The 27,724-nt window shown below is 46.0% G+C and overlaps 2 protein-coding genes across 3 annotated transcripts in view; both read right to left on the minus strand.

Moving 5' to 3' along the window:
- Window positions 1-27,724, minus strand: part of LOC119399469 (TBC1 domain family member 9-like) — a 705,668-nt gene that overhangs the window by 612,414 nt on the left and 65,530 nt on the right.
- Window positions 5,382-22,962, minus strand: LOC125759299 (TBC1 domain family member 8B-like). 2 transcript variants are annotated; one of them, XR_007416867.1, is made up of 5 exons: window positions 22,899-22,962; window positions 22,272-22,362; window positions 16,629-16,732; window positions 11,322-14,553; window positions 5,382-11,151 (listed from the first exon to the last, which is right to left on the minus strand). XR_007416867.1 is itself a non-coding variant. In XM_049417721.1 (4 exons), exons 1-4 carry the CDS (start codon window positions 22,920-22,922, stop codon window positions 14,320-14,322), a joined length of 453 nt encoding a protein of 150 aa, XP_049273678.1. In that variant the 5' UTR covers window positions 22,923-22,962; the 3' UTR covers window positions 5,382-14,319. The 2 variants fall into 2 exon arrangements, 1 of the variants encoding a protein (XP_049273678.1); XM_049417721.1 differs by having other exon boundaries at window positions 5,382-14,553.

Below are 27,724 nucleotides of genomic sequence, written 5' to 3' on the forward strand. Positions count from 1 at the left end.
TCTTGTTCTTTCTTTCTTTTCCTCTTTTCTTTGTTTATGTCCTTTTCTGCTTATTTCCATTTAATTATTTATCCCGATTTCTTTCTCTTTCTTCCTTTTCTTTACCTCTCTCTTCCTCACTTGTTTCCTGTTTCTTTCTATGCTATGCTTTACTCTCTCCCCTCCTTCTCACCATCACTTCCCTTTCCCACCCCTTGCTTCACTATACAAGGCTATGCTATGCTCTGCTAGCGTGCCTGGATAATCGAGTGTTTACGTTGCTCGCCTTCGCATCATGGGAATGTGGTTTTGAATCCCGCCTCTCTAGGAATCGTTTTTCGCTAAAAATTTTCCTGTTTCTTTTTCTTTCTCTCTCTCTCTTGCTCTCTTTCTTTCTCTCTCTCTGCACTCGGTCTCTCGCCCATCAGAAATACTGCGCCGGAGAAATGGGCGCACGTGTTCTGCGAGCAAAGCAGAAGATGATGACGATAAAGAAGAGGACGAAGAGAGCGCGTGTTGGTTCGTGAAGATCATCATTCCTGTTCACACGTCACGGACCAATGGCGAGTTTAACCAGCTCCACTGTTGAAACAAAGAAGAAAACTTGAGGAAGCTTGAGCTTCACCATTAGAGACTTACTGTCAAAGCCAATGAAGTTTTCGCTTCTGGCAAGAGAGAAAGGGTAAAGAAAGGACTGGGAGGTTAAGCAGAGGAAAAATGAAGGGGAAAACTTCCTGTCGTTGTTTTGTCGTCGCACAAGTTTCAAATGAACATTGAATTTATCCGACTGCGTCGTTCATATAACACTTTACAGTGTGGCACACGCCGACGCAGTGGGAAATGCGGAGAGTGGTACCCCCCCACCTCACTGTCCTTTTCATAGAGAGTCCAACATATACCTTCAAAGGGTCTACGCCACGCATTGCGCTATTCAATTTGCTGTTTATTCTCTATGTTTGTTGCTTTGAAGAATGGCTTCTCGACCTTGTCAAGCTTTTTCGAGACATTTCAGTAAAACGCTGACGAAATGAACGCCATCATCAGTCGTGATGTTATTATTATCTGCACTTCTTTTTTTGCAGTTGGATTCTTCTAGCTGAAGCAAGGAAATGGCATGTTACACAAGGTGCCTTTGCATGATGGGTGCTTTTGCAAGGTGTCAATTAATGCTCTTGAAAGCAAATTGGTCAGTTGGCTTGCTTCTTATTTGCTCAGAGAAGCCCAACACTTTTATGGAGCATTTCAAATGAAATTTTATAAAGGGCCAAATGCTAAATGAGGTGCAGCCTATCAACTGTCGATCAAGTGTCTCACCAGCATTCACGCATAAAATATTTGCCGTAACCTCCTTTGTGCTCCCATATCCACAGCACCAAGACATTGACGGTAAAGGTGCACAGTAATGGTTATGTGTACAGAGCACAGGAAAGTGCGCATGCTAAATATGTACTTCTTTATTATTTCGTTACAACTGCATGTCTTCAGTACAAATGAAAATTTTCTTGCTCTGCATTTTTTTTCCAGTTGTCTTTAGGCAAAACTCAAATAAATGCTGCCTCTCTCAATATTGGTCACCAGTACCCGAGGGTAGTGGCAATGTTAGCCTTCAAGAGGCAGTGCAACCACACTTTAGTGATGTGCTTTGCAGTTTGTCCAGCTGTGTTGCTACGTAACAATGCTATTCAAGATCTCGTGACAATAACTTACATAAAGATGCACTGTGCAACGTAACTTGGTTAAACCAGTCATTAGGAACGATCAGAGACTTACTGTCAAAACCAAGGATGTTTTCACTTCTGGTACACTTGCCGACGTAAGACTTTATACTTAGCTATTCACTTTTGCTACGAGGCGTACTGCTGCTATGTACAGACATACAAAGCGCACATTGCAGGAAGTCTAAGCCTCACTATGTGATGGGACTAGACACAAACTGATGTACAGTCACTACCAAGGTGAACCCGTATGGGAGCCTGTGCAGCATGGAGTTCCTCTGTGTGTTCCCCTTGGGGAACATTCAGTGGGGGGCATATATAGTAACTACAGTGCAGTGTGTTCACCTCATAAGCACTGCCCAAAACTTTACGCAATTCACTATCCTGGATATGTGCTGTGGCCATCATATCGTAAGGTGTCATGTGTGCTGCCAGGTCCTTTCACTGTATCCTGTGTTTGCATGCCAGTGCAGAAAAGAATGCTGTGTGATAAAACACACGAAATAAGTTTTGCTTTCCCTTGTGCCATTTACGTTGGATGCAGATGCAACAGCGATGATGTCGATGTCATGGGTTCAGCTGGAGCGCTTGTGTAATAACTATGGCAACAGATAGGCACATACAACCAGTGCTGTGAAGGAAAAAGCTCGGCAGGAAGCACACAAGTGAAGAAAACAAGGTGCAAGACTTTATTTAGCCAAGGGCAGCGTAAGTGAAGCCTTTCGAAGTGCGCCAGACAATATTTGACCCGCATCAAAAGCAACAACTGCACAGCTCAAGAACATCTGTTTTTCCGATTAAATTATGCCACGCATTATTCAACGCACAGCCCAGCTAGGGTTTCCAAGGGTACATGCATCTCGTACGCTGAAACCAGCTTTTTTTCCAAAGAGTATAAAAATACGTCCTAGCAACTTCTGCCACTGTCGTCGTATTACAACAGTTCAACAGGCTTTGAAGGACTCGGTAAGACGAACAACTCAAGATACCGTCGCTTTCGATTCACGTAGCACCCCAACAGCGACCTGCATTTGTCTAACAACTTCAAAGGAATTCTGAAGAAAAGTAGCTAAATGTTCAGAGTGACAAATTATTGATTTCAAGGGCACAGTTGTAAGCAATACAAGAGGGAAAACCAAATTTGTTTAATCAATGATTATTTGTAACATACCGATATGAATGCGACATATTGAATACCTTTCCACTAAGCAGTTAGTCTTATGAACACTTTTGCATTTGCCAACTGTGTTTATGTTTGTTTATGTTGGGTTTTATGGCGCAAAAGCGACTAAGGCTATGCTGCGCCAGCCAACTGTGTTTAGCCACTATTACCTGTAAAAGGTAATTTCAGTGTTCCCTCTCACATTGCTCATGACTGTATACATGTTTTATTAATTTTGCAGTATGCTGCTGATTACTGAGCGAAACTAAAATGAAACTTTCATGTTCTTGAACTTTATTTACGTTGAAATGTCAATGCTGGCTAATCTGTGCCGCGTCGAAGACTTGAAGATATTTTCTCATGCACTTGAACCACTAAGCATAGCAACAAGGCCTCGAAACGTGCTAATTTCAGTCTTTGGCTTCTTTCACATACAATAAAGTCTATCTGCACCAATAAAAATTTCACCTACGTAGCACTGAAGAAGTTTATGCAAACTAGACCTCTCAATGAGCAAGACCCTGCATGTAGCTTTTTTAAGTTATGTGTCACTCACGGGAGCACAAGAGGTCGGTGTAATTTTGATACAGCGCAAGCTACACTTTTCATGTACCATTTCAGGGAGAATGACAAAGCTTTTTGAGGATACGGGCTGGGCTCCAATACCTCGATTAAACCAATCAAATTATCGTAAACGAAATGTTTGAACAACACAGAATGTCAGCTAGTGCTGCCATCTGAAAGAAGGCTTTTCGCATATCTCACGTATGGGTCACTTCTGAAAGAGATTCAACATCAGGCATCGAGAAACATATTGATACTGATCTCTAGAATGACTGAAATCTGGACGCAGATTCTGAAAAATGGAGTCCTTGTTCCATGGTCATGATTTTAACACGACCACATGGGGTGCCTAATGAAAAAAAATGCTTGAGACCAGTTTTAAAGTTGGGCACGCCCCTCCCCCCTCTCCCCCCCCCCCCCCAACAACCAACCGCCCCCCCCAAAGCAAGCGCCTCTGTGAAGCTCACGTACATACTTATCAAAAAAATTTTTAAAATATATATGGGACAAAGACAATCATGTGAGGGCAGCGCCACTAGGAAGAGGTCTACGGGCTGCATGCGGCCCTCAGACCAAATGTTTGAGACCCCTGCTTTAGAACAACACTACGGCTACAAGAAGTAACCTAACTGTATGCTTAAGACTACGATGACCCGTGGACTTTTAAACTACACCCTAATTTGAATGCACTAGCATTTTTTCTGTATTCTGCTCCACTGAAATGTGGCTGGACCATTTTCTCACTACCCTAGCCATGGCAATTCAGCTGAAAAACACGAGATTGGGGGTACATTCATTTGGCAAGATAAGTTGCAATGTGCGCTTTGTGCGATATTAAAACTAACATGTATGGTAACAAAATAATGTTTGCAACTGAGTTACTCAAAGTGATGCTGGGGTAATATCTGTATTACTGTTGTCTTGTAACAAGCAACACATGGACAATAAGTTTTCCAACACGATGGAAATACTGTTTCAGACTCCATTTTATTCCACCTTGAGACATTTAATTCATATATCTATAATTTCTAGGAGTGAGGTTGTTGCACAACTAACAAACATACGTGTCACCACGAAAGGGCAGCTAGCCTTGATTAGCACGTTCATCACAAAAATATAATTGGAGGAGTTCGTTCGCTGTCGTAACGCTTAAATGTAGAAGCAGCAGGCAACACAAGCAGGAACTCGAACGATTGTAATGTTGAAAAAATCAATTAGTCCTTTTTGAGTTTCCTTACATTTCTGCTTGCGTTACCTGCCTGCACATTCAATATTTATGGAACTTGGTTAGCGGTTCTTTCGTGTTAGTTAAGAAACCTCTAACTGTAGTGGCACCGGCGATAGAGGTATGGCAGCAATGCACTGACAGCATCTCCAGGGTACACAGACAAATGCCATAAAAAACCCACACAACTTGCTGAGCATTACAAAGATTAGCTAGAGCTGCATTGCAAGGCATACAATGTTCAATACACCAAGTTTCACAAAAAAAAAAACCAAGAAAGATGTAAGTGGTGGCTCTCGTGTTGTCGCCATACATTTTGCCGCTACCTGTATGGTGTTCTGACCCTGCAGAAAGCAAATTGCTGCTCAATTTTGCCAACAAACACTCAATGAAACAGCTAGCCTTCAATGTTGTATATTTCGCTCACTGTACACTCGGGTAGAAACAAACTTATCTTGATAACCATTCTGACATCACACAAGCAGCATTCGTTATAACAGTACCAAGCAAAACAAACAGGTACAACAGGGATGCGCAACTACACCATGACTTAAGCTGACAACCTGGACCAACAAAAGGCCAGTAATTGCTAACAGACTCCAAAAAGGTTTCTAGTGGTCCCATAGAAACCGGTAACAGCTCTCACCGTTTTGCATTGCATTGCAGTGCTAGATATAGCACACTGTCTTCATGCATTGTAGAATGACTTAAAAGTAAAGACTGACAGGTATACGTGTATAACGAAAACTGTGCGTGAGAATATGTAAAGTCCTCATGGGTTGAAATGCAACAGTAATTTTTCCATCATAATGACTGCTATGAGCAATTGCTCGAGATAATTATGTCATGTCGCTACGAAACTGGCCGCTAAAAGTAATCTTAGGTCTGCTGTAAGTGTTCCGGTCAGAAGTACGCCGATATGACACAAACTGGAGATGCTGGAAACGAAAGTTAGTGTATTACTTAGCCCTAAATTTTCGCGTTTCAATCTGTGAGCACGATACAGAAGGCAAAACACTGTGAGAAAGAGCAGGTGATCAGTGAATTGGATAGCACAATAATGAAAAACTAGCATCTCATCGCCAACCATATGTTCCATCTCAGATTCCTTGCCATGAAATGCAACAAACAAGTACAGCAACAGCATTGTTAAACATGCAAAACATCAAGGTTAACAAGTGCACATGCCTGCAGCCAAAGCAGCAAACAGAAATGCTGCGTGGAATGCACAGAGCCTCGAACGATGACATTTACGAGAAGGCAACCGTTCTCAATGCTCCGGTAAAGTAGAGCAGACGATGATACTTGCAGTCATCCACAAAAGTTTACAGGACATGGGTTCCACGAAAAATGCGAAAGTTATCATTGTTAAAGGGGTCTTGAAGCACCTTTTCAAGTAATCATCGAACGACCTTGGCATCGGACTTCATTGCCTCACAGATTGGTTGCCGCAAAAATTTCTCGAATCCGTCAAGAACAAGCGGAGTTACAGGGATTTAAGCGCTTTCTCTCTTTTCTTGTCCCGACGAGCACGCTGGAAGCTACACAGGGGAGATGGCATGGGGGAAAGAAGTTACATCAGCGCGTGTCATGACCTGGAGAACGCGGCATGAACTGCGCTCGCTCTCTCCTGTTGCGATTCCTGTGTGCACTAGTGTGGCTACTGTGTATTGTTAGCAGACTATGGATTGCAGAACCGGCATGTGGCGACACCCCATGTCAAGAAGTGCATCTGATTCAAATACCGTTCCCGACTTGAGAAAGTGGCAACTTTGTGCTCCGCTTGTAAACTCTATGTGCCACGCACGATTACAAAACCTGGTTAAACTGTTTGTTTATTTATTTATTTATTTATTTATTTATTTATCATAGTACCCACAGCGCCTAAGGGCATTACAGTGCTGTTCGTAGAATGTGTTCCGTGCAGACCGCAGCGCTACGCACTGACAGTTGTTGGCAGCAGATGCGAGACACGTGTGCTTATGCTGGTTTGGCATGAAACTATAGTATGCAATATAAACAAAAAGCTCTACAACTTGCATTATCGGTGCGCTGCCCAGTGAATCTCTGATGCACTTTCAACATCGCGTCTAGATGGGCCTTACAAAGCGGCACTAATTGCGCCGTCTCGTGACATTGACATGAATTCAAGTACAAGAAAAAGAGAGCATTCAAACAATACAGTTTTACTTTTCTACCAATGCAAAGGCAGCAACAGTCATTACCGCATGCTAGCTTTTTTCTTTGCCCTTACATGACAAAAACGATGCAACAAAAATGCCTGTCAAGAGTGGTGGTTAAGAAATGCTCAACACTTGTCATTGCTCGTTCTTTACTAAGGTAGACAGTGCATCAGAAAGAGATGATACAAATTGTCATGAAAGGGCACAATTAACTCATTTTTTAACTGGTGACAAATGAAAGCTGAAAACATCACTATACTGGTGTCGCATGGCACACTGCTGATCACGATTGAGCATGATGAAAATCAAATATCTCAAGATTGATTGGTTCCCTTTAGCAGCTCACGTAAAACAGCCAATGACGATCAAGAAATTCGATCTGGATTAGGACTGATCGCGATCAAAAGCGACTGTGTTACGCCAGTATTGGTCCTCCCTGGGTGAGTGAAATGTGAAGGAGCATGGCTACTCTTTGTCATCTGTTTTTAATGTTGAATTTGTACGTTGAAATCGTTTGGCGACGTCAATTTTCGCAATTCTTTTCGCATCAAGCTTCAGATGGCCCAAGAAATGCACTTTAATACAGAGCTCATCACATAAAATGTGGGTGCAAGGCCCTTTAAGACATGGTGCTTTCAATTTTAGTAGACCACTGGGCAGGCTACAAGAACTCATACTGCAGCTTGAGACTGAATTTTACGCTATGTGCCTGGGCTTTTTCATTAATCCCATGTCCAGTACACTTTTCATGGTTGACTGTGCGGTCCGGCCACACATAACAGGAAGCGGCGGTTTTTAAATTTAACTGAACATTTTCAACTCAACGTTGGCATGAGCCTTTTGTGCAAACAGTGACAGTCCTTTCGCTAAGGCTCGTGTGAGGCTAAGAAGTGACGCGCATGTGAAAGCAGAACCACATATGCACACAGTACACAACCCTGGCTGAGCAGGAGACACACTTTTATTCTGTTGCAAATCAGTGTCGTCACATTGGCGCACACTTCAACTATGATAAAACAAAACATGCAAATACAGATTCTCGACCGCATCGAATGCATTGCAATGCGCAATTCAAATGTGAAAATTTGGTGTCATGGCCCCTTCAGCGATCTTGACTAGATACGTGGAAATCTAGGCTACAATGGCTGCTACAAGATTTATGTAAAACTTGTTAACGCGGCAATGTTGGCTCCCATGCATCAGCCACGATTTACGCTAATGTAAATTCAGACTTGATTAAAAGGGAATTCTACATAGACAACATTATGTAAGATCAGAGTATGTTTAACATCGTTAAAATAACTGGCTTAGTTTTCTTGGATACTTTGGCTCGCGCGTAACAGACCTAAGTGAGCATTCTACTTGTCACATTGCTAAAATTTCTATGCAAGGACACTAACAACGCATTCAGTGTATCTTGTAGCAAAATATATGCTTATCGACACGTCTGTCCCACTGAGCAGAGGCCGTGCAAAGTCTCTTTAATAAAATCTTTCCTGTGAGCTGTAACAGGTGCACCCAAAAAGTCTAAACACATGCTTAGCGGCGATAACATCTGCGATCTTGTTTCATGCAACATCTCGGTTCATTACTAGTTTAACAGTAGAGCACTTGCATCCACTAATGCACGCAAGTTTACAGGACTGGCTTGCTGTTGTCATGCATGCACATGCAAAAGCAATGTCAAGTGTGGCTTCCGTGAGCTCTTCTAGCAAGAAAATGGCTCTTAACTTGTGCTGCTGAAACATGCCAAGAAGTGTGCAGCCAGGTTTCGCCAACATGTGCGACGTAAAGCCAACTCTGCTGCACACACTGCTTGCGCTTCGTTCAATATGCGAGGCCTGAATTTGAAAACGAAACATTAGCATCGAAACCTTGCCCTTCTCAGCCATGACAGAACGAGGCCCATGAACACTAACGAGACACTTTTACGCTTGTTGTGTTTTCATATTTCAGCAAGCGATGGAACCCTTTCTTTTTCTGTGATGTGAAGTATAATGGTGGACATGCGTTTGGTAAATGAATGTGGATCAACGTCATGCCACATATCTTCATAAATAATTCAAGGTGTGATTTGCCTGGCATTCCATTCCAACGTGGCAATGTTCAGGTAAGCAAGATACGACCGGCAACGTTAGCATACCAACAAACAAGCCGAGAGTAGAGCTAAGGCTGTCCTATGCGAGTGATGCATGCTGACCGCTGCTGAACTCTGCGATAAGTTGGTTAGGGTAAGACCTACTAAAATCTTACGACGACATGGCACTTAGCATTGTGTTCTGCTGTTCAACATTGCATATAAGCAGTTACCACTTCATGTTTTCTTGCTAGGCCTGGAAAGTTCAGCACCAAAAATTTGCTTCCAATGGGTAGCCAGTTATTGAGTGTTTCGAATGAAATTTTGTTTGCCTAAATTTTAGTGCATTTGTGAAAGATTTAGTGGACTGGAACACTCTCAAATTGCTGTTTCAGTACAAACTTTGTTAAAAGACAGCAAGACTTACTTCTAGCGCTGTCACATAAAAATGTGCGTTACGGAACAGCGCACACTGCATTTTATTCCACAATTTTTTTTTGGTCACATCATAACCATTTTCCCATCATTTCTACGCAATGATGTGCCTGTAATGCGTCAGAAACATTGCCATAATTATATTTGACGATGTGGCTAATGTAAATATTTGTGCACGTATAATGCGCCTTGTGTTTCTCCATGTCAGCCTAAAAAACTGCCTGCCATCATATATAGAACAATGCTCTGAAAAGAGTTGGATACTCCTGCATTGCGCATTAATTGTAACATAAGTGTTACATAATTTTTAAACGATTCTTATGAGTCAAAGGTGTTCACTTATGCTGTACCTGCAATCACGATATTGCCCACGTAAACCATGCATTATAAAACCTATTCAGTGTATTCACTTATACTTTTGCCTGCATTTATCACGGGAATTCATCCTTGTGAGCCTTGAGCATATCCACAAAGCAGTTAGTGAATTCTAAAATATATTACAGGCCCTAGAACACTTTTGTAAGTACTCATCAAATGACCTTGCTTTAAAAGTTCATTCCCGCGTGAATCCCCCACCGTAAACATTTTTTTAGTCTGTCAAGTATATAAGCGAAGTGACAGGAAGTTATCATAGGATGAGTGCGCTGTTGATTCGTCCCGATGAGCATGCTGGAAGCTAAACGTGGGGGTGGGGCAGTCAATGGTCGTGAAACTCTCACCTGCTGCATACTTGGCCAAGGAGAGAGCAAGCGATTTTAGCTGTCTTTGAAACGAAATTGTACATTCCCTACTGGTTGCAGTGCTATAATGTTTGGCTCAGATGTTCGCAGGTGGCTTCACTACAGACTGGCCACGTATTCCGTTTCCAAAAATGGGAAAGGACCCCTTCAAATTACGCTTGCTCACATACACAAAATAGGTCAACACTTTCGTAGAAACACGGACACCAATGTGCCTGTCTCTTTGACTTTCAAATGTCTTTTTCATGCCATTAATTGGAATAGTGTCGTACTAACCAGCTAACCTTCACTAGCCAACAATGCATTGCTGCATGTGCAGCTGCCTGTCTCAACGGGAAAACATAAGAATGGTGCATCTTCAGTATTAATTCTTGACCAGAAGAGATTTTTTTACCCCAGTGCAACAAATGCCAGTGCAATCCATTAGCCGTACTAGCCCCAGTCTGCAAAAGTCATATTGCCATTAGCCTCCAAGTAGTGCCAGCCTACTTTCAGCAATTTTTTTTCAGATTACAAGCTAGGTACAACATGCACATATCTATAATATCGACGACCATCTTTTAAGTCCACATAAAAAAAATAGCATTGGTACAATTAAGAAAAGCAACACTTTCTCATCTACATTAGCATAGCACACACGCCACCGGTAGCCCTTTTTTTTTTTCTGGTACTTAGGACATTGCTTAAATGTAGCTATAGCTATCATTTCAGGAAAAAAAAACCAATCAAAGTAAAACGACGCATTAAGTCGCGTAAGACTGCCATTACATATACTGCCATTGCTTTTTATGGCTCCACATCGGAGATTCATGATGATGTCACACTGCCAAGTATGGTAATATCATGTCGGCGTATCTCAGCATGCATCACGAGCACGCTGCAGTAAGTCGTCACAGTTTTGCTTTCACTGTTTAAAGATGGAAGAAAGAAAACACTAGACTTTACAATGTTTATGTTCTAATGTCATTGTAATTTTGTACTTTTGAAAATACTTCCATGAAAAACGTAAAGACAGCAAGTTTCTAAGGCTGGTGTGCTGACCCAGAAGATGCAGTCCGGCCGCACTCAAACCTCGTTATAACGAACACGGATATAACGAATTATCGGTTATAACGAAGTAAATGAAGAATAGTCTTGTCATAGCAACAGTGTTACAAATAAATGTTTATAACGAATTTTCGGATATAACGAAGTTATTTTCGTGGCAGATGCGACTTTGTTATAATGAGGTTTGAGTGTACGTCAAAATTTGACGCCAAATGGAACATGTATTAAGACTACATTTCGGCCCAGCCTTTGCAGCTACAATAACGGACCTTGTTTGGGTTGGCTGTCACCGTGGCAACTCAGGCATTCAAGGTGCGCAACCAAAATACAGAAGCAGCAAACGCACATTAATGACACCACCGACAAAGTTCACACACACGTGAGCAAAATTATCCAGAATACGTCGAATCGTGAATGTGCGAAATTGTGCAGCATACCTGCCACATCGGAGGCAACAGATGAGGCAGTTACAGAGAGTACTAAACGTGAGCAAATATCTTGCGAGTGATGTGGGACATCACAAAAGACATTTGCATCTCTCTGCTGGCTATATTTAATGGGAAAAAGAAAATTCAAAAAGAAAAGCAAAAAATAGAAGATAGGCTGTTCATAAAAGAGCGGAGTAGAGACGCCGTACAGTAGACTCTGAGTAAACGGAAATCACTGATACGAAACTGCTGATTAAATGGAACAACTGCCTCTGATATGATTGGTTTCGTACTTGTATTCTGCACCCCTGTTCATCCCCTCAGGTTCCGTTTAATGACAGTCTACTGTATTCTATATCATGCAGTAACTGGAGACCCCAAAAGTCATGCGGTCCTTCCCACATTTGAAGCTCCGTGACTCAGCACTGTATGTCACGTAACAATTTGTAGGTGCAAGCACCTCAGCAGCAGTGATAACCACTTTGGCCCATTGGCAAATGCGTGCCTGTCAGGGCTTATTTGCACCGGCAACTGGCAGTGGTCAGGCGACCAAGTTAGTCGCAAATGATTGCTTTGGTCGTAAGGCGACTGTTTTGGTTCAGTCGCTTCGCTGCTGGATTTGTCAATTACGTGTGACATTCGTGATTGTGACATGAATGGAGTCGCAATCACGAGGCATTTAGCTGTGACAAAAGATAGCTCGCGCTAGCCGGTGTGAATATTGGTAGCTTTGAGTCGCCTCCCGGTCACCAGTTACAAGTGGTTGTGTGACTGCTTCAAGTCGCCGATAAGAATGAACCCTTACACTCCAGAAACGCACCCTTTGGGGCGTCTTTTTTGTCCCAGAACAATAATTGTCAGCCGGCGTACTTGCGTCTCCTTTTCTGAAAACTGTTGCTGCTAATTTCATATTGAGAATGCTATGTTAAACTGATGCGTAAATGCAATTCCTGACCAGAAAGTTACAGAGTACACAGCATTAGAGTAAGGAAAGGTATGCAAGCCAGATGACAATTATTGTTGTGCAAGAGAAAGACACCTCAAGTGGCACAACTGTGTTTAGAGTGCGAGACTAATAGAGTGAGAGAAGATAACATGCAAATAAGGGAACACGTGCACGTATAAATCGAGAAAGTGACTTCCACACAGTGCAGCCTTAGATATTTTACACCCTCCTGCATGAAATTTCTTTTTTGATGCACAAACGTTTTCACCATCATTCTCATATGCCTCTAGTTTCATCAACACTGCGACTCCCCTGTCAGCAGTGCTATAGGTTCTTCGAGTGTCTCCTAGAATTCCCAGCTAGAAAGTACCAGGCAAACAGTGCGAAAATAAACAGGGAGTAAAAAATGATTGTTACATCTGCATGACAAGTTGCAGAACAAAGGGCATAATTTTATACCACAAATGGTGTAAAATCACAAACCGCGTAACTCACCATCACAGAGGGCGTAAAGTAATGAGGCAGCTTTACACCGCATATGGTGCAAATTGCAGAGATTACACCACTTCAGCATTCCATAGCCTACGTCGAAATTCCAGCTGCCGTGTGCGGGCAGCTCAATACTGGTCAGAAGTTTGATACATATCATCGTGTTACGTATCAGAGTAAAACGGTACTATTACACACACGCACACTTTTTGCTTCCACGTTGGTGCGCAAAATAAAACAATGCAAACTTCAATCGAAGGACGGCACCATGGCTCGCGCAATATATATAGCCATCTCTGTTCTGCGAAATCAATTCTTGGTCCATGGCACTTTTATCAGCTCTTAAAAGAGCGCTCTTACACAATGTTCGTGCAGGAACGGTGCATCGGTGCGGAACACAGAGGTGCAGCAGGCTGCTCGTAGCAGCGTAACACTGTAACGATTCCAGAAGAATTCCAACTCGGTCCGGCAATTAACAGTTGAACAAGCCGTAAGGAAAAGGGTGTTCAGTTACGACTCGTGGCCCCCTTTTGCTTGACACATGCCTCCAAAGTTTGTCATGAAAAGAATGTATCTGAAACAGGAGCTCATGTCTAGAACAAGGACCATTAACCAAATTTTCGAGAGAACCAAAGTACAGAACGTGGGCCAGCAAAGAGGCAGTTCAAGGTGCGCGGACAACTGGAGTTAGCAGTGATCTCAACTCCAGCGAAGCAGGTGAACTCTTGGAAGATGGTGGACTGCCAAGCCGACGGCAAACTGTCCTGCCCAAGTCCAAATCGTGTCCAACCTCAAATTACGCTGGCACCCTGCGGCCCTGCACCGTGGCTGACTCCGCCCTCTTGTATGCGAGCGGCTGTTTATTTCCAAAAGATGTTCTCTGTGGGGATACTTGTAGAACGCTTAAACAGTCTGATTCTTCAGCTATGCATGGCAGTTCATCGGCAGTCTCCTTCAAACCGTACAGCAGTACGGCAATTCGGGATGTCTCACCACTTGAGAATTGGATTGTCGCCTGCTCCTGGGTTTTCCTTTTTCTTACGAGGCTCGCAAAGCTGGGACTCTTACAGGTTTGGGTGATGCTGTAGCCTTCCGGTCAAGCAGAACTGTACTTGCAACCCGTAAACAAGGTCGTAGCCGTTAACAATACGGTACAAATGGTGTTTGGAGTCCAAACAATTATTTACACCTTTTCTCCGTGCACGGCATGTGCAATTGTGGCACAGTAGGAAGCACTCGCTCACGAAACCGTCGCCACTACAGCGTTCGGGCGGTCACATCTCCTTGACAGAGCAGTGACCTGACACGGCACTCTGAGGGGTTCGCGGATCAGACCTTGATGGCACCTGTGAGCGGAGGCGTGCTGGACGCCCGCTGCTGGATCCGGCTGCTGCGAAGTCCTTCGAGTGCACTGGACACAGGTGTCTTGGTGTCAAAGAAGCTTGCCAGATGTTCGTCCTTGTGTAAGCACGCTCGGAATTGCTGGAAGCTGATGTGCCAGTGCCGGTCCCACATGTCCGACGACACGGTGGCTGCCGTGGCACCACAGTCCCGAGGAGCCTCCTGCATGGAGAAGGGGAAAAAAAACCGAAGCAATAACTCTCTACTGGGGAAATGTCAGACAGGGCATAAGAATAATTTGGAATCGCCCCATTTAGTCAGCATAAGCCAGCACCAGCTGCCATGAGACACCACCTGATTGCCAGTGTTTACACTCATCAGTGATCGTTCTCAGATACTTTTTGTCTGTCCGTACACTTCTTGGCATTTGCAGATCATCTGCATACTGGAAAATAAGATGTGAATAGCTGGTGTCATTGTGGCACCTGGCAGAGAAGATCTCAACCTACTGCATAGCCTGCGCAATCAACTCCGGCAGTGCTCCGGCCGCACCATCACGCAGCCTGAGTTGACTGTGGAGACTATGCGGAAGGTAGCACAGCTCAACCCACCAAATGCACTGCCGTTGCCAGTGATGGCTGCCATTCGACGAGTTAAGGAGGAAGAACAGTGCCGAGGAGGAGGGTAAGAAGACTGCCCATAGCTGCCTTGACGCAAGCTGTGTAGCTCAATTTGTGGTATAAATGATTTGACGATGCCGCAGCCTTAAACGCTGACAAAATATCCAAAAACCATTTCAAGGTCCCTTTAAAAAACTCACTGTTGTTATTTTCACTTAGCTCAGTAACTGACCCAATAATGTTGAATGTTGGCCAAGTTGGTACGGGATCATCTGAAAAAACTGTGCAGCAGTACGAGACAAGAAGAAAGGAAGAACGGGCAAACAAGCAGCGACTCACAACTGGTTTATTGCAAAAATGTATCACCCTTATATAGCCGCAGTAAGGACGGCGTGCCACTCAGCAAATAACAGCGTACACAAAAACAAAAACCAATGCTAGTCGCACATTTCAATCAAACAATCAATGCAGCGTAACTACCTGTAGCATGTCGAACACAGATACACGAATTTCTTGTCAGATAGACTGATAGAGGGACAGCTAATACACTAGTCTCCCTTTCTGCTGATGTGAAAGGCCTCTATAATCTTGCGGCCTACGTATCTCCTTTCCCTTGATACAACTATCGACTCATTAAAGACTGGTTCGCAACCACACTCTCGGCAATGCGCGGGCAAATGTAAGCCCGGGGCATTGGAAAGCGATCGCTCGTCTTCCCTTTGCCTCATATTAATGCATCTGCCACTTTCACCAACATATGATTTCCCGCACGCCAACGGGACCTGATACGCTATGCCTACCTTGCATGGCACATATTTGTTCTTATGCTGAACATGACACTCATTTCTCTGTATCACACTGTTGCATTGTTTCCTTTGGCTCACTAAATTGGAAACCTTCAACAGCTTAGCTGGCGCTGAAAAGGCTATGCGTGCTCCATACTTTGCGCCTACTTTCTTTAGCCCATGGGAGAGGCCATGGACATACGGGATCACCGCAAGCCTGTACTTGTCAATGACCTTCTTACTATCCCCCTGTGGTTTCCCTTCCTTTTCTTTAAGCGTACCAGCTTATTGCAAACAGTGACTGTCATGTGGTCCGGATTTGCGTACAGTCAAACCTCATTGTAATGAAGTCACATCTGCCACAAAATAACTTCATTATATCCCAAAATTCGTTATAAACGTTTATTTGTAACACTGTAGCTACGACAAGACTATTCCTCATTTACTTCGTTATAATCGATAATTCGTTATATCGAGGTTTGAGTGTATCTGCATTTCACATGCTACAGGTAACTACATTGCATTGATTGTTTGATTGAAATCCGTGACTCGCGTTGTTGTTTTTTTTATGTTGTTATTAGTTGAGTGACATGCCATCCTTGCTGCGGCTATATAAGGGTGATATGTTTTTTCAATAAAACAGTTGTGATTCTGCGCTTCTTTGTCCCTTCTTTTTTTCCTCATGTCCAATCCTGCTGCACAGTTAGTTCAAAAAAAAAAAAAAAAACTGACCTACAGCTGGCTTTCTGACTGAGACAGTCAGGAGATGATGATGTCCATTACACAGTGTTTTTTTGGAGTTGAATAAAAAATTGTCCATTTAAGGTCAGAATTCCCGACAATAAGCAGTGCATGGTACGATTAAAAAAACAAGTGCTGTGGTTGAACTCACCCGATCTGTTGTCCCATCTCCCCTGGAATTCTCACCACCAGCCGAGTTGTCAGGCTTAGTCTTGGCCTCATGGTTCATCTCGCCCATTTGTAGCAACTCGGTCCCTGCAAGTATAGTACAAGAGAAGAAGTGCAGCAGTTTAACCGTTTGAGGGTCGAATTTTTTCACTAAATGCGACCCCCCCAGAGTCGATTTTTTTATTGCCTATTTAAATTGTTCAGAGAAATCTATTTCAGAAAAAGATCGCCACAGTTTTTTTAAGGGTGACCATAAAGTGAGAAAAAATTGTGTTCTTAACATACACACGGTTTATTCATGACTAACAGCAAGATAAATTCTAAAAAAAGCTTATACGACTGCTAAAAATGATGCGTTGGAATAAACATAGTTAACAGACGTACAAAAATAAGTGCACAAAGTGGCATGAAATGGAAACACGGAGGGGGAAAAAGTCACCTTTGATCCAGTCAGCATCGTCTCGCCGCGCACACTATTGAGATGTTGCTTGTTCATCGACATCGGAATCTTAACTCGAAAGTAACTCCTCGTCTGATGGGCTGACATCCAATTAATCAGATTCTGATTCAGCAGTCGAGCGGCGATTCCTTTGAATCACCACTCGCTGTACGCCGTTGCAACGGATGTACGGCGTACCTCCGTTCTTTTCAACGGAGGTACGCCGGCCGAAGAGAGAAAGCAACGAAGGAGTTACAAAGGAGAAGGGGATGCAGAGCGAACTAATGAGGAGCAGAGCGGGGAAAAAGAAGGAAGAAAAACGAAAGGATGAGTAGCGGGCTCGTGGTGTGAGCAAGGGTTGTCTAGGTGCCCAACAAGCCTTTGCTCTGGCCACTTGCTGCGTGTTCCATGTGCGCACTCTGCACCGAACGGCGCCCGCATCCGCGTTGAGTGCACAGTATTGATGTTCAGCTTTTTGGTTTTTTTGTCCGGTAAATAGTTACGTCGTAGAATACAGATATTGCGCGTGCGACCTCAATTCCACCATCAATGAAGGTGCTGTTCCACAAATGTAAAGGCTTTGTGATGTAGGCTTTGCAATGTGGGCTTTCAAAAGCCTTTGCCACCAGCAGGCGGACTTACAAGCTTGGCAGGCCTTTGCAGGATAGTTGTCGCAGCTGTTCTCCTGACTGCGAACCCTAACTTGGTTTCACACGTCCTGCCCTTGGTTCAGCTTGTAAGTGTGATCTCTTTTGCGCCCGATCTCATGTCGTATAGGGCAAGCTTCCTGGCACGGCGCGCCAAGTTAGAAACCCACAGGCTATGCCTAAAGAGTGCTAACCCCGTAAGTGCCTCATCGGTAGTGGCCGCGGATGTGCGGTTTGGTGCCAAGTCGACAAAAAGTTTTGCAGTGGTTAGATTCTGAAAGGGGTGGATGGATGGAAAAAAGCTTTCCGATTCTGAAAGTGGCGTCTCGTGTCGTCGATGAAAACGAAGGCATGCACGTGCAACTCTCAAGTGGTGGTTCGTGGTCGCCACTGCTTTCGCATTTCGATATTGCATTTGGGAAATCGAAAGCACGCGAATATTCGGTTGCCATTCCACGGGGAAGTCCGGTGCATAAACAAGGAGCTCTGGAAAGTTAGTCGGCGACTTTTTTCTACAGCGCTTTTTTTTTTTCTCCGTTCGTTTTGTTGGCACAACAGGTCTGCGAATGTTAACCTCTTAACATTTGCAAATTCAGGGGAGTGAGAACCTACAGCCCAGACACACGACTTGCCTGTTCGTCACATATTGCACATGTGCAGTCTTTGAAAAATGGTGTTTCTGTTATAGTGCGTATATTTGCTCCTTTGGTGACTTACGTTAAAAGCGGTCTATGGTGCAATAGAAAGGTAGTCAGACCAGCACTGCACAAGCACGCACATTTTCCTTAAACACGTGGTTACCACCACTGTAGCGTGGTGTTTGCACGTGAGGATAAAAGGATAGCCGTTGCTCGCAATTGTAAGGTGCATACTTAGGGTGTTTTGACCTCGAGAAATTAGTTTCGGAAATATGAAAACACCATGTTTGGCACTGCTGTGGCGCAGAATAGTGAAAATGTAGCAGGACGTAGCAGGATTGGTCTTCTGGAGCAGTTTGGTGCAACTGGCACAGCTATCACATCACTGGTTATGTTGTTATGTGTATGCACGCACACAGCCACGAAAATTGGACCAGACAACTCAATCATTGGATTGATATTGAATGAAGACAATGCTGCATTTGTTAGGCTTTATGAAGTATTGGCTACAGTGTCCTATTCCTTAAAGGGGCCCTGCAACACTTTGTCAGCATGGTCAGAAAATGCTGCCTATCGGTAGTTGAGGCTCCCGAGAACGCACGAGCCAAACATTGTAGCGCAGCACGCAGCCTGGAATTTACAATAAATTCTCAGTCAGCTAAAAATCGCTTCCTCTTCTCTTGACAAATGATGCTATTACTCAAAATCACTGTCATGGACTGAAGTTCCACGCCATTGGCTGATTTGAGCATGGCGGGCTCGGTAGTTCTGCGGCCACCGCGAGACGCCACCACGTGCCCATGTGTGCACAATCGCACTGAAAGTAAGTAGCACGTTTGAAGAAAAAAAAACAAAGAAAAAGTGCTCAAGGTAATGAGGTGTGCCTGATGTACAGTCGCCGACCGATAAATCGGACACCGATAAATCGGACACCGATAATTCGGACATGCTCGGTAATTCGGACAGTCGCGCGCAGGGGCGTAGCCAGAAATTTTTTTCGGGGGGGGTTCAACCATACTTTATGTATGTTCGTGCGTGTGTTTGTATGTGTGCGTGCCTATATACGCAAGCAAAACTGAAAATTTTCGGGGGGGTGGGGGGGGGTTTGAACCCCCCCAACCCCCCCCTTGGCTACGCCCCTGGTCGCGCGGCACCGCCGATCATCCCATAGAAGTAGTGTGTAACGACGACCGATATTTCGGACAGCAGCCAGATCTACATTCGATAATCCGGACCCCGTCCGAGACTGTCGCGCATGCCGAATCGCCAGCCATTATCTCCTCCGGCACCTGTACCATACAAAATATGGCCTCAGAGATCGGAACAAAAACTAATTGCTGATCTACGAAGCTTTATTTCGATCGCTACTTCATGCCTCAGAGATTTGTAATTGGAAATGCCAATCTTGGAGGCACTGGTCAACTGTGGGAAATCGTATCGTCATCGTGAACACCCTACATTCCGGTTCCTGTATCCCCGCGCTCCCGCGCGCTGCTATGCTGCTATCGCCGCCATTCTGTCGAATGTGTCTGCGGTAAAGCGTTTTGCGCGCGTTCATTTTTATTTTGAGACTTGCTTTATTTTACTCTCTGCTGTCTCGAAAGGTCCGAGTTAAATGGCGCCAACAGTGCCGTCACAGCCAGCGCCGAAGGCCGTGCCGACAACAACGAAACGCGGCAGATAGTCAACTGCCAATTTTTCGGACGGCCGATTTTCCGGACATGCTCGAAAATTCGGACGCTTTCGCGGCACCGTCACCAGCCCCATAGACGTCAATGGACAAGAACGTCCGAAATTGCAGGTCCGAAAGGCCATGATTGAAGTTCCCACCTCTGCCGCGTCTATCATGTCGTAGGTTCGAACCAGCGCTTTCGCGAGTCGACCTGTTTGCGACAGTAGCAGAGTCCGAAAGTCAGCTTTGTCGCAATGCCGAAGTGTTATGTGGTGAAGCGGGCCAGAAATTCAAAGGGGCTGCTATCATGGTGCCGTGTGGCGATGTCTTTACGGATAAGCAGTGGAAATGCACGGAGGCGTGATGGTGGCAGGCGGCAAACGCGCCAGTACGGCTCAGTCGCTGAAGAGCCTTACGATAAGCATCTTCAGTCTACTGCTCGATAGTGCATGTGGCCTGGTGCAGTTGCATGCGTAGTGCATGCATTTAATAGGCGAGAACCCAAACGCGCCGCGCCACCATTCATGCTGCCTCTTTGTGCGACCGCTAAGTGCGCCGCACAGACCCGTTGCCTTCATGAATGAAACGAGCTCGTCATCGTACAGCGATCACATCACACTGGCGGAGATACAGGCGGACTCGGTTGCATGTAAGCGGAAGTGCATGCAGCAACGCATTGACAACTTTTTTCGGCCACCGGGACCCTTTAGTGTCAAAGGATTTTTTTTCTGACACTTTCGTTTTTTCGGATATTCGATGATTCGGACTTATTTACGTTCCCCGTGGAGTCCGAATTATCGGTCGTTGACTGTACCTTCTTCCCCCGTGCCATCTCTCCCTGCTTAGCTTCCAGCGCTTTTGTCGGGACGAGAGAAGCGAGAAAGCGATTACCGCATGCGACAAATCTCTGTAACTCCGCTTGTACTGGACGGATTCTCAAAATTTTTGCGGCGGTTGATTCACGAGGCAATAAGCTCCTTTAGTGAAGCCATTCCATGGCTACTTGGAAAAGTGTTGCAGGGCCCCTTTAACTGTTTTACTTTCTCCAATTTTATTTCTCATTTACTTGTTTATTTGTTTACTTCCTTTCCTACTGTTGAATTCGGTCACAAATATTTATCATACCCCATTGCAGAATATGGGTGGAAGAAGCTCGGGAAGACACAGTCTTCAAAAAACATGCTCTCAGCTGAAATTATAACCACAAGTTTCTATTTGAGGTTCAAGGACTGTGACTACCATATGCACAAGGATTGCGTGACATTGGGAAGCCCACTTCAGCGGCACCTACTCCAAAACAGTTTCAAACTGCACCAGACATCTTGCTCCACATGTTCTCGTAGCCGGGTGAGCATTAAGGTCATTACCGTTAAACAGTGCCGGCAATTACTTCACTTGTGCAATAATAAAACCAGTACAAGCTTGAGCATGCCTGCAAAAACAGGAAAGATGTTTAGATCAGTGTACTGATTCCTGCAATTACAGTGTATATTAGATGACGTAATGATGCAGTGGAAATGTAATGCAATGAGAATGTTATGGTGCAATGAGAATGCATTTCAATGGGAATACAATGACGCAACGGGAATGTAGGGATGCGATGGGAATGCAATGATGCAATCGGAGTGCAATGACGCAATGGTATGGGAATGCATTGATGCTATGGGAATGTAGGGATGCAATGGGAATGTAGGAAAGCGATGGGAATGCAGTGATGCAATCGGAGTGTAATGTACAAGAATGTAATGATGCAGTGGGAATGCAATGATGCCATGGGAATGTAATGATGGAATTGGAATGTAATGCAATGGGCATGCAATGATACTACAAGAATGTAATGATGCAATGGAAATCTAATGCAATGGGAATGTTGATTCAATGGGAATGCAATGCAAAAGAAATGTAATGATGCAATGGAAATGCAATGCAAAGGGTATGTAATCATGCAATGAGACTGAAATGCAATGCTTAAGGCAGGCACGCATTATCCCACTCCTTTGGAGCAAAGGATTTTGAGGGGAGATGATAAAGGTAATCGGTAAGCCTTGTCCTTCTACTATCTTTGCTTATCCGAAATATTTCAAAATAATTTTGTGTTGTGTTTCTGCGAGACAGTTAACTCATTTTAAACTTTTCGGAGACATTAAAGATTGGATAAATGCAGTTTCAGAACCCCCCCTTTAGTGCCGCAGAAGCTTGACGTGCAGCACGGTTAACGTGGTTGGGGTACCTGTGCAAGCGAGAGCGTGGTAGAAGTCCTGCTCGTCCGGATGGCCCACAAACAGGTTGTACACGGTTTGCCACATCTGGACAAATTGTTCCTGCAGATTCGAGGGACACTGAGTCAGACGGAGCAAAGAGGTGACTAGAGATTTAGCCAAATATTAAACTGTGCAAAGAAGACAGGATGAAAACTGGAACGCAGATGCACACACGAAGCACAGAACTTCCAAATGACTTTATTTCGTGAAGGCAGGTGATTTATAGGTTCTTGAAGATAACAAAACATCAGAGCAAGGAACAATCGTAATGATATTGTTCAAAAAAACAGCAAGAACACACGCACGTAATGTACACACATTCTTTCTGTTGTAAAATTCTTACAATTATCAGAAATAGAATTCTTAGATGGGCATATCAGTGGCCTGATGAGCCCATCTAAGAATTTTATTCCTTTCCATAAGAGTGATATAAAAGGAGAGCTGGCACAGAAGGAGAGCTAAACAAAATTATCGCGATTGTTCCTTACTCCGATGTTTTGTTATTTTAAAAAACCTGTAAGCCACCTGCTTTTATACACATCGCCTGTCATTTACAAGTATCCTCGTGCACGTTTATGCAGTCACGAGACTCTCACCTGGTTCATGTCGGGAAGAGTCATGTCCGACGGCTTGCTGGAATACCTGGAGGGATCACCGCTGCTTCCGCTGGCGAGAACCGGGAAGAGGAACACAAACAAGTGATGATTACAGTAAACGCGATATGAAATGGCTCTGAGGACATGGCAGTAAACTATGTCTAAGCAATTAAACTGTAAGGTCTTATGTGCCCAAACCCTGACGTGACTATGAAGTGACACTGTAGCGAGAGACTGTGAATTGAATTTCACCACAGCCACACACACACACTTGGAAGTGACATCGGCTGACATACATACACTGGGTAGGCATACATAAAAATGTTCTCGCAGATGAATTTCAACTGTGCGGCTTCAGTAAAAAAGCCTGACGATCCAGCCCCCTACGCCACTGGGACATGACGCATTGGGCAGAATGGATCGCCTTCAAGAATGCCCCCAGTGCAAGTAAGCATGATGAGATACTTAGTTTTCACAACGTTTGCGGATTGTCGTTAAATCATTGTTCAATCAAATAAAACACTTCATCAGCAACAACACTACATGCATTGCGAATATTTAGTTAGTGCACCAACGACGAAAGACTCGGTTGTGAGCGTAAGCGCTGTCTTGTCCACTTTTCTTGTCCGCATCTTCGGTGCACATCAAGCTAAAAATTCATAATGAATGTTAACCAACTGGCCCCGCTCCCCATCTTGTCTGAACGCTATATGCATTGACTGTGCCAAGCATTGTTAAAAGTTTTCTGCTGCAATTTTGTGTTTATGGCAATTTTTGGCTGCCAAGTTTGGGGTGTGCCCCTCGCATGGGTGCGGCCCTTAGGATAGTAAAGGGTGCACCCATACAATAAAACAGTAACAGGCGAGGCAATACTGCCACACTCACAGCTGCTGCTTAGTGAAGCAGAGCCAAAGAAAGAGTCGCTGTCTCGATTACGCTGGAGCACCGCATCGAGGAGCTCCATGCGCTGCTGCAGTAGCTGCTGGTGCTGCAAACCCTGTGATGGGGTGCCCTCCGCGGCAGAGGAAGAAGACAAGATTTGGTCGACAGAGGACCCCTCCTCCAGGGAGCTGAAGTACTCCTCGGCCTCCGTGGCAACCTCGGCACCTTCTGCAGTTGTAAAGGGGCAAAGCAAGTTGTCGAAAATGGCCAGATTTAATTATCCCGGCTAGCAACATTGTGCCTGACCTCCCTACCAGACACAACTGTCACACATACAAAATGAAGAGCACAACTGTCCTCCATTCATATTGTAGCACGAAGCTACAAGGAAAACCCACACGATTTTCTTAGTTAACCTTTCTCAGTAAACCCACAGCTCAAACTTTCAAGTTTAGTTCCACATTGCAGCACACCAACCTTGCTCGGGGCTGTCATCTACAGAGTCCCGCTGCGTGTCTTCGACGTCGCCTGGCTGACAGACAGCCAAGTGAGCGCCATAGAGAAGGCGCAGCCGGTCGTCCATGTCACCGCGCGAGGACATGGCCAGAATCCGACAGAAGTCGGCCAGGCTCACCCATCCATCGCAGTCGGCATCGGCTAGCCGGAAGAGGCGCACGCCCAGACGACGCGGATGCTCCCCGCGACTCCATGGGCCTGACATGAGAAATATTAACACTTCAGTCACTCAACGGTTGCAGTGCTACGTTTATGTACATATTAATTGTCCTGGGTTTTATGTGCCAAAATAAAATATGACTAGAGAGGGAGAGAGAGAGAAACAAAGAGGAAGGGCAGGGAGGTTAACCAAGCCTTGGCTTGGTAGGCTGTCCTACATGTGGGGTGGGGGAATAATAGATAAGATAGAGAATGAAGAACAAGAGTAAGATACACCATCTCCCGCTAAAGGGACCATGAGGCGATGCGAAGCCGGAGCACTTGCACGATCGCGTTCCGTTGGCGTTCGTTGGGCATGCTGCCGACCTTGCATCGTGGAACGCGAAGAGGGACGCTACGCGCGTCGTATCTTCCATCTAGCCTGGCCGTTAATTCTCACAGGGCGAGCGGGGAACGCGGTCGACAGGCGGGCGAGAGGGGGGCAGCGTGGGAGAGGAGAGAGAAGCGGAGGGGACGCGCATGCGCTCGAGCTCATCGCGGCGTTGCGCAGGAGAGAATTTCGGCATGTCTAGCCCGCGTTTCAGAGGAAGAGTGGAAAGGGGGAGGGGAGAGGGAAAGTGGAGATGGGAAGGGGAGAGGGAAGGTGGAGAGGAAAAGGGGAGAGGGAAAGTGGAGAGTGTGAGTGGAGAGGAGGTGTGTGGAGAGGGTATGCGCATGCGCAGTAAGGGTGGTCACGCCGCACACCATCACCACCACCACCACCACCGGATTGAGCGCCGCCTTAAGATACTTCGCATCTAAAAAAAACGAGGAATGAACAGCTAGTGTGAACACACATAACACGAACTTGCACTGTTAGTTCACAGGTGCTCATGAAGTGCAGTCGTCTTCAAGTAGCACAATAGGGCTTTCTGTAGCCTTGTGCATGCATGAAACCGTGGGCAAAGGTCCCAGGATCTTCTCTTCTGATAGTGGTCTTGCGTCAAGACGATGGAGCTTGGCTTCCAGAACACGCCGCCGAGTCTGGTAGGATGGGCAGTGGCATAGAATGTGCTCAGGTGAGTTCTCACAGGACACACTATGCACCTGGCGTGATATTAGCAAAAAGGAGTGGTGTTAGTGAGATGTACCTGGAGCAGCAAAAAAACCCTGTTACAATGACAGTTACTGCCGATTAGGGGGGCCCTCACCAGGCCCCACTGCAGATTTTGATTAATTACCGAAAGTTGTGAGGTGCTGACTGGACCGCAGTCTGGGCTTTTGTGATGCGCTAGGCTGCCGAACACCACTGGACTGTCTAACAGTCATGCAGTTGTCTTGTTTCCTGAAGAATACCATTCGTGATGATGCTGATAACTATGCGAGTCAACTACACTGGCCCACTTTTTGGACTCACCCATGGCACTGAGAAAGCTGAGGAACTGGTCCATGTCCAGGTGGAACAGCTGCTCGCCGTAGGGAGCGCCGGTGTCGACGTTAGGCGGAGCCACGCCCGGCGGTCCCGTACCCCAGCTGTGCTGGCTCAGCTGCTGCTCCTGCGGGTTTATCAAAGCCGTCGTGACTACCTGACCATGCTATGACTACAGTGCGCACAAACCGGCGCAGCCTCCGCCTCGTCACTATCTAGGCGGCGTGGACACTGGCTGCTGCTACACCACGCCTCAGATAAGGACAGCGCCACCGCAGCGTCACCGGAGGTTACGTCACCGACTGGTGGCTATAAAACCAAGCTGCCAAGCTCGGAAGAGATCATTGCTTCGCTACCCGACTGAGCGCAGTGTCGGTATGCTCGCCCCGCTGCTGCTACTTCGCTAATAAACCGTATGTTTTATGTTGGGATGCGTCCTTCCATCGACACGGCATCCCACAATCTGGTGACCCGGAAACCGAACAAGCCGCACCGCTATGGCCGACCCGGAAGCCCTTGCCGCTCTTCGCCAGCAAGTGGAAGAACTTCAACATCAACTGCAGGCCCTGCAGCAGCAACATCCCGGCAATGTCTCCGCGCCCCTAGCCGTACCTGCCGGCGCCACTGAGGATGTCAGAGCCCCTGCAGAAAGCATCCCGCACGCTGCCTCATACGACACCTGGCGTGTCGCCGTCAAGCTTCCACCGTTTTGGGCGGACTCGCCCGAGGTCTGGTTCGCCCAGGTCGAGGCCCAGTTCTCCCTGGCGAGCATCATGCAAGACTGGACCTGCTACAATTACGTCGTCGCCCACCTGGACGCACGTTATGCCAGCGAGGTCCGGGATATCCTGGCCAACCCACCAACGGCCAACCTCTATGAAAACCTGAAGACCGCACTCATCGGGCGCCTGTCGCTCTGGGAAGAACAGAAGGTACGACAGCTTCAGTCCGCAGAGCTGGCCGAGCGCAAACCATCGCAGCTCCTGCGCCACATGCATGCACTCGCGGGCAACATGCAAGTCCAGGATTCCTTCCTGCGAGCGCTTTGGCTCCAACGACTCCCGCCGCACGTCCAGGCAATTCTGCGGGCTCAGGTTAGGCTACCTCTCGACAAACTTGCGGAGATTGCTGATCGCGTCGTCGAGGTCTCCTTGCTGCAGCTGTCGCCCACCATCCAGGCTGTCGCCGCACCGCTGAACACCGCGGAGCTTTCACGCCGTATCGACGACATCGATCGACAGCTCACCTCCATTCAACAACGCCTGGGTGAACGTCTTCCGATGCACCAGCGCCACCACCCGCAAAGCCGCGACTTTAACACCACTTCGTCGCGGCAACCCGTTAACGGCCCGTGTTACTACCACCAACGTTTTGGGGACAGAGCCTGGCAATGTCGACCACCCTGTTCCGCTGGGCATGCGGGAAACGGCAACGGCAGCTAGTAGAGACGGCCACAAGCTGCCAACCCAGAGGCCGTCGCATCTTCGTCACCGACCAAATCACGAAGCAGCGGTTCCTTGTCGACAGTGGTTCCGACATTTGCTGCTATCCGCGATCCCATCTTCAAGGTCCTCGTCCGCCTACGTCTTTTGAGCTCAGTGCGGCAAACCGCTCCACAATCAAGACGTACGGCTCGCTCCGCCTGCACATCCAGCTCGGAAACTTACGCCGTGACCTTTGCTGGAATTTTGTCATCGCCGACGTCGCCGAGCCAATCATCGGCTCAGACTTTCTGGCCCACTACAACCTCCTTCCGGACTGCCGCAACGACCTCCTCATCGACGCGACAACGGGACAATCCACACCAGGCCAGCGAACGACCGCTCAACAGCCAAGCATCAAGGTACTAAGTGTTGACAAT

The sequence above is a fragment of the Rhipicephalus sanguineus genome, chromosome 7, assembly GCF_013339695.2.
Source record: "Rhipicephalus sanguineus isolate Rsan-2018 chromosome 7, BIME_Rsan_1.4, whole genome shotgun sequence".
NCBI lineage: Eukaryota > Metazoa > Arthropoda > Arachnida > Ixodida > Ixodidae > Rhipicephalus > Rhipicephalus sanguineus.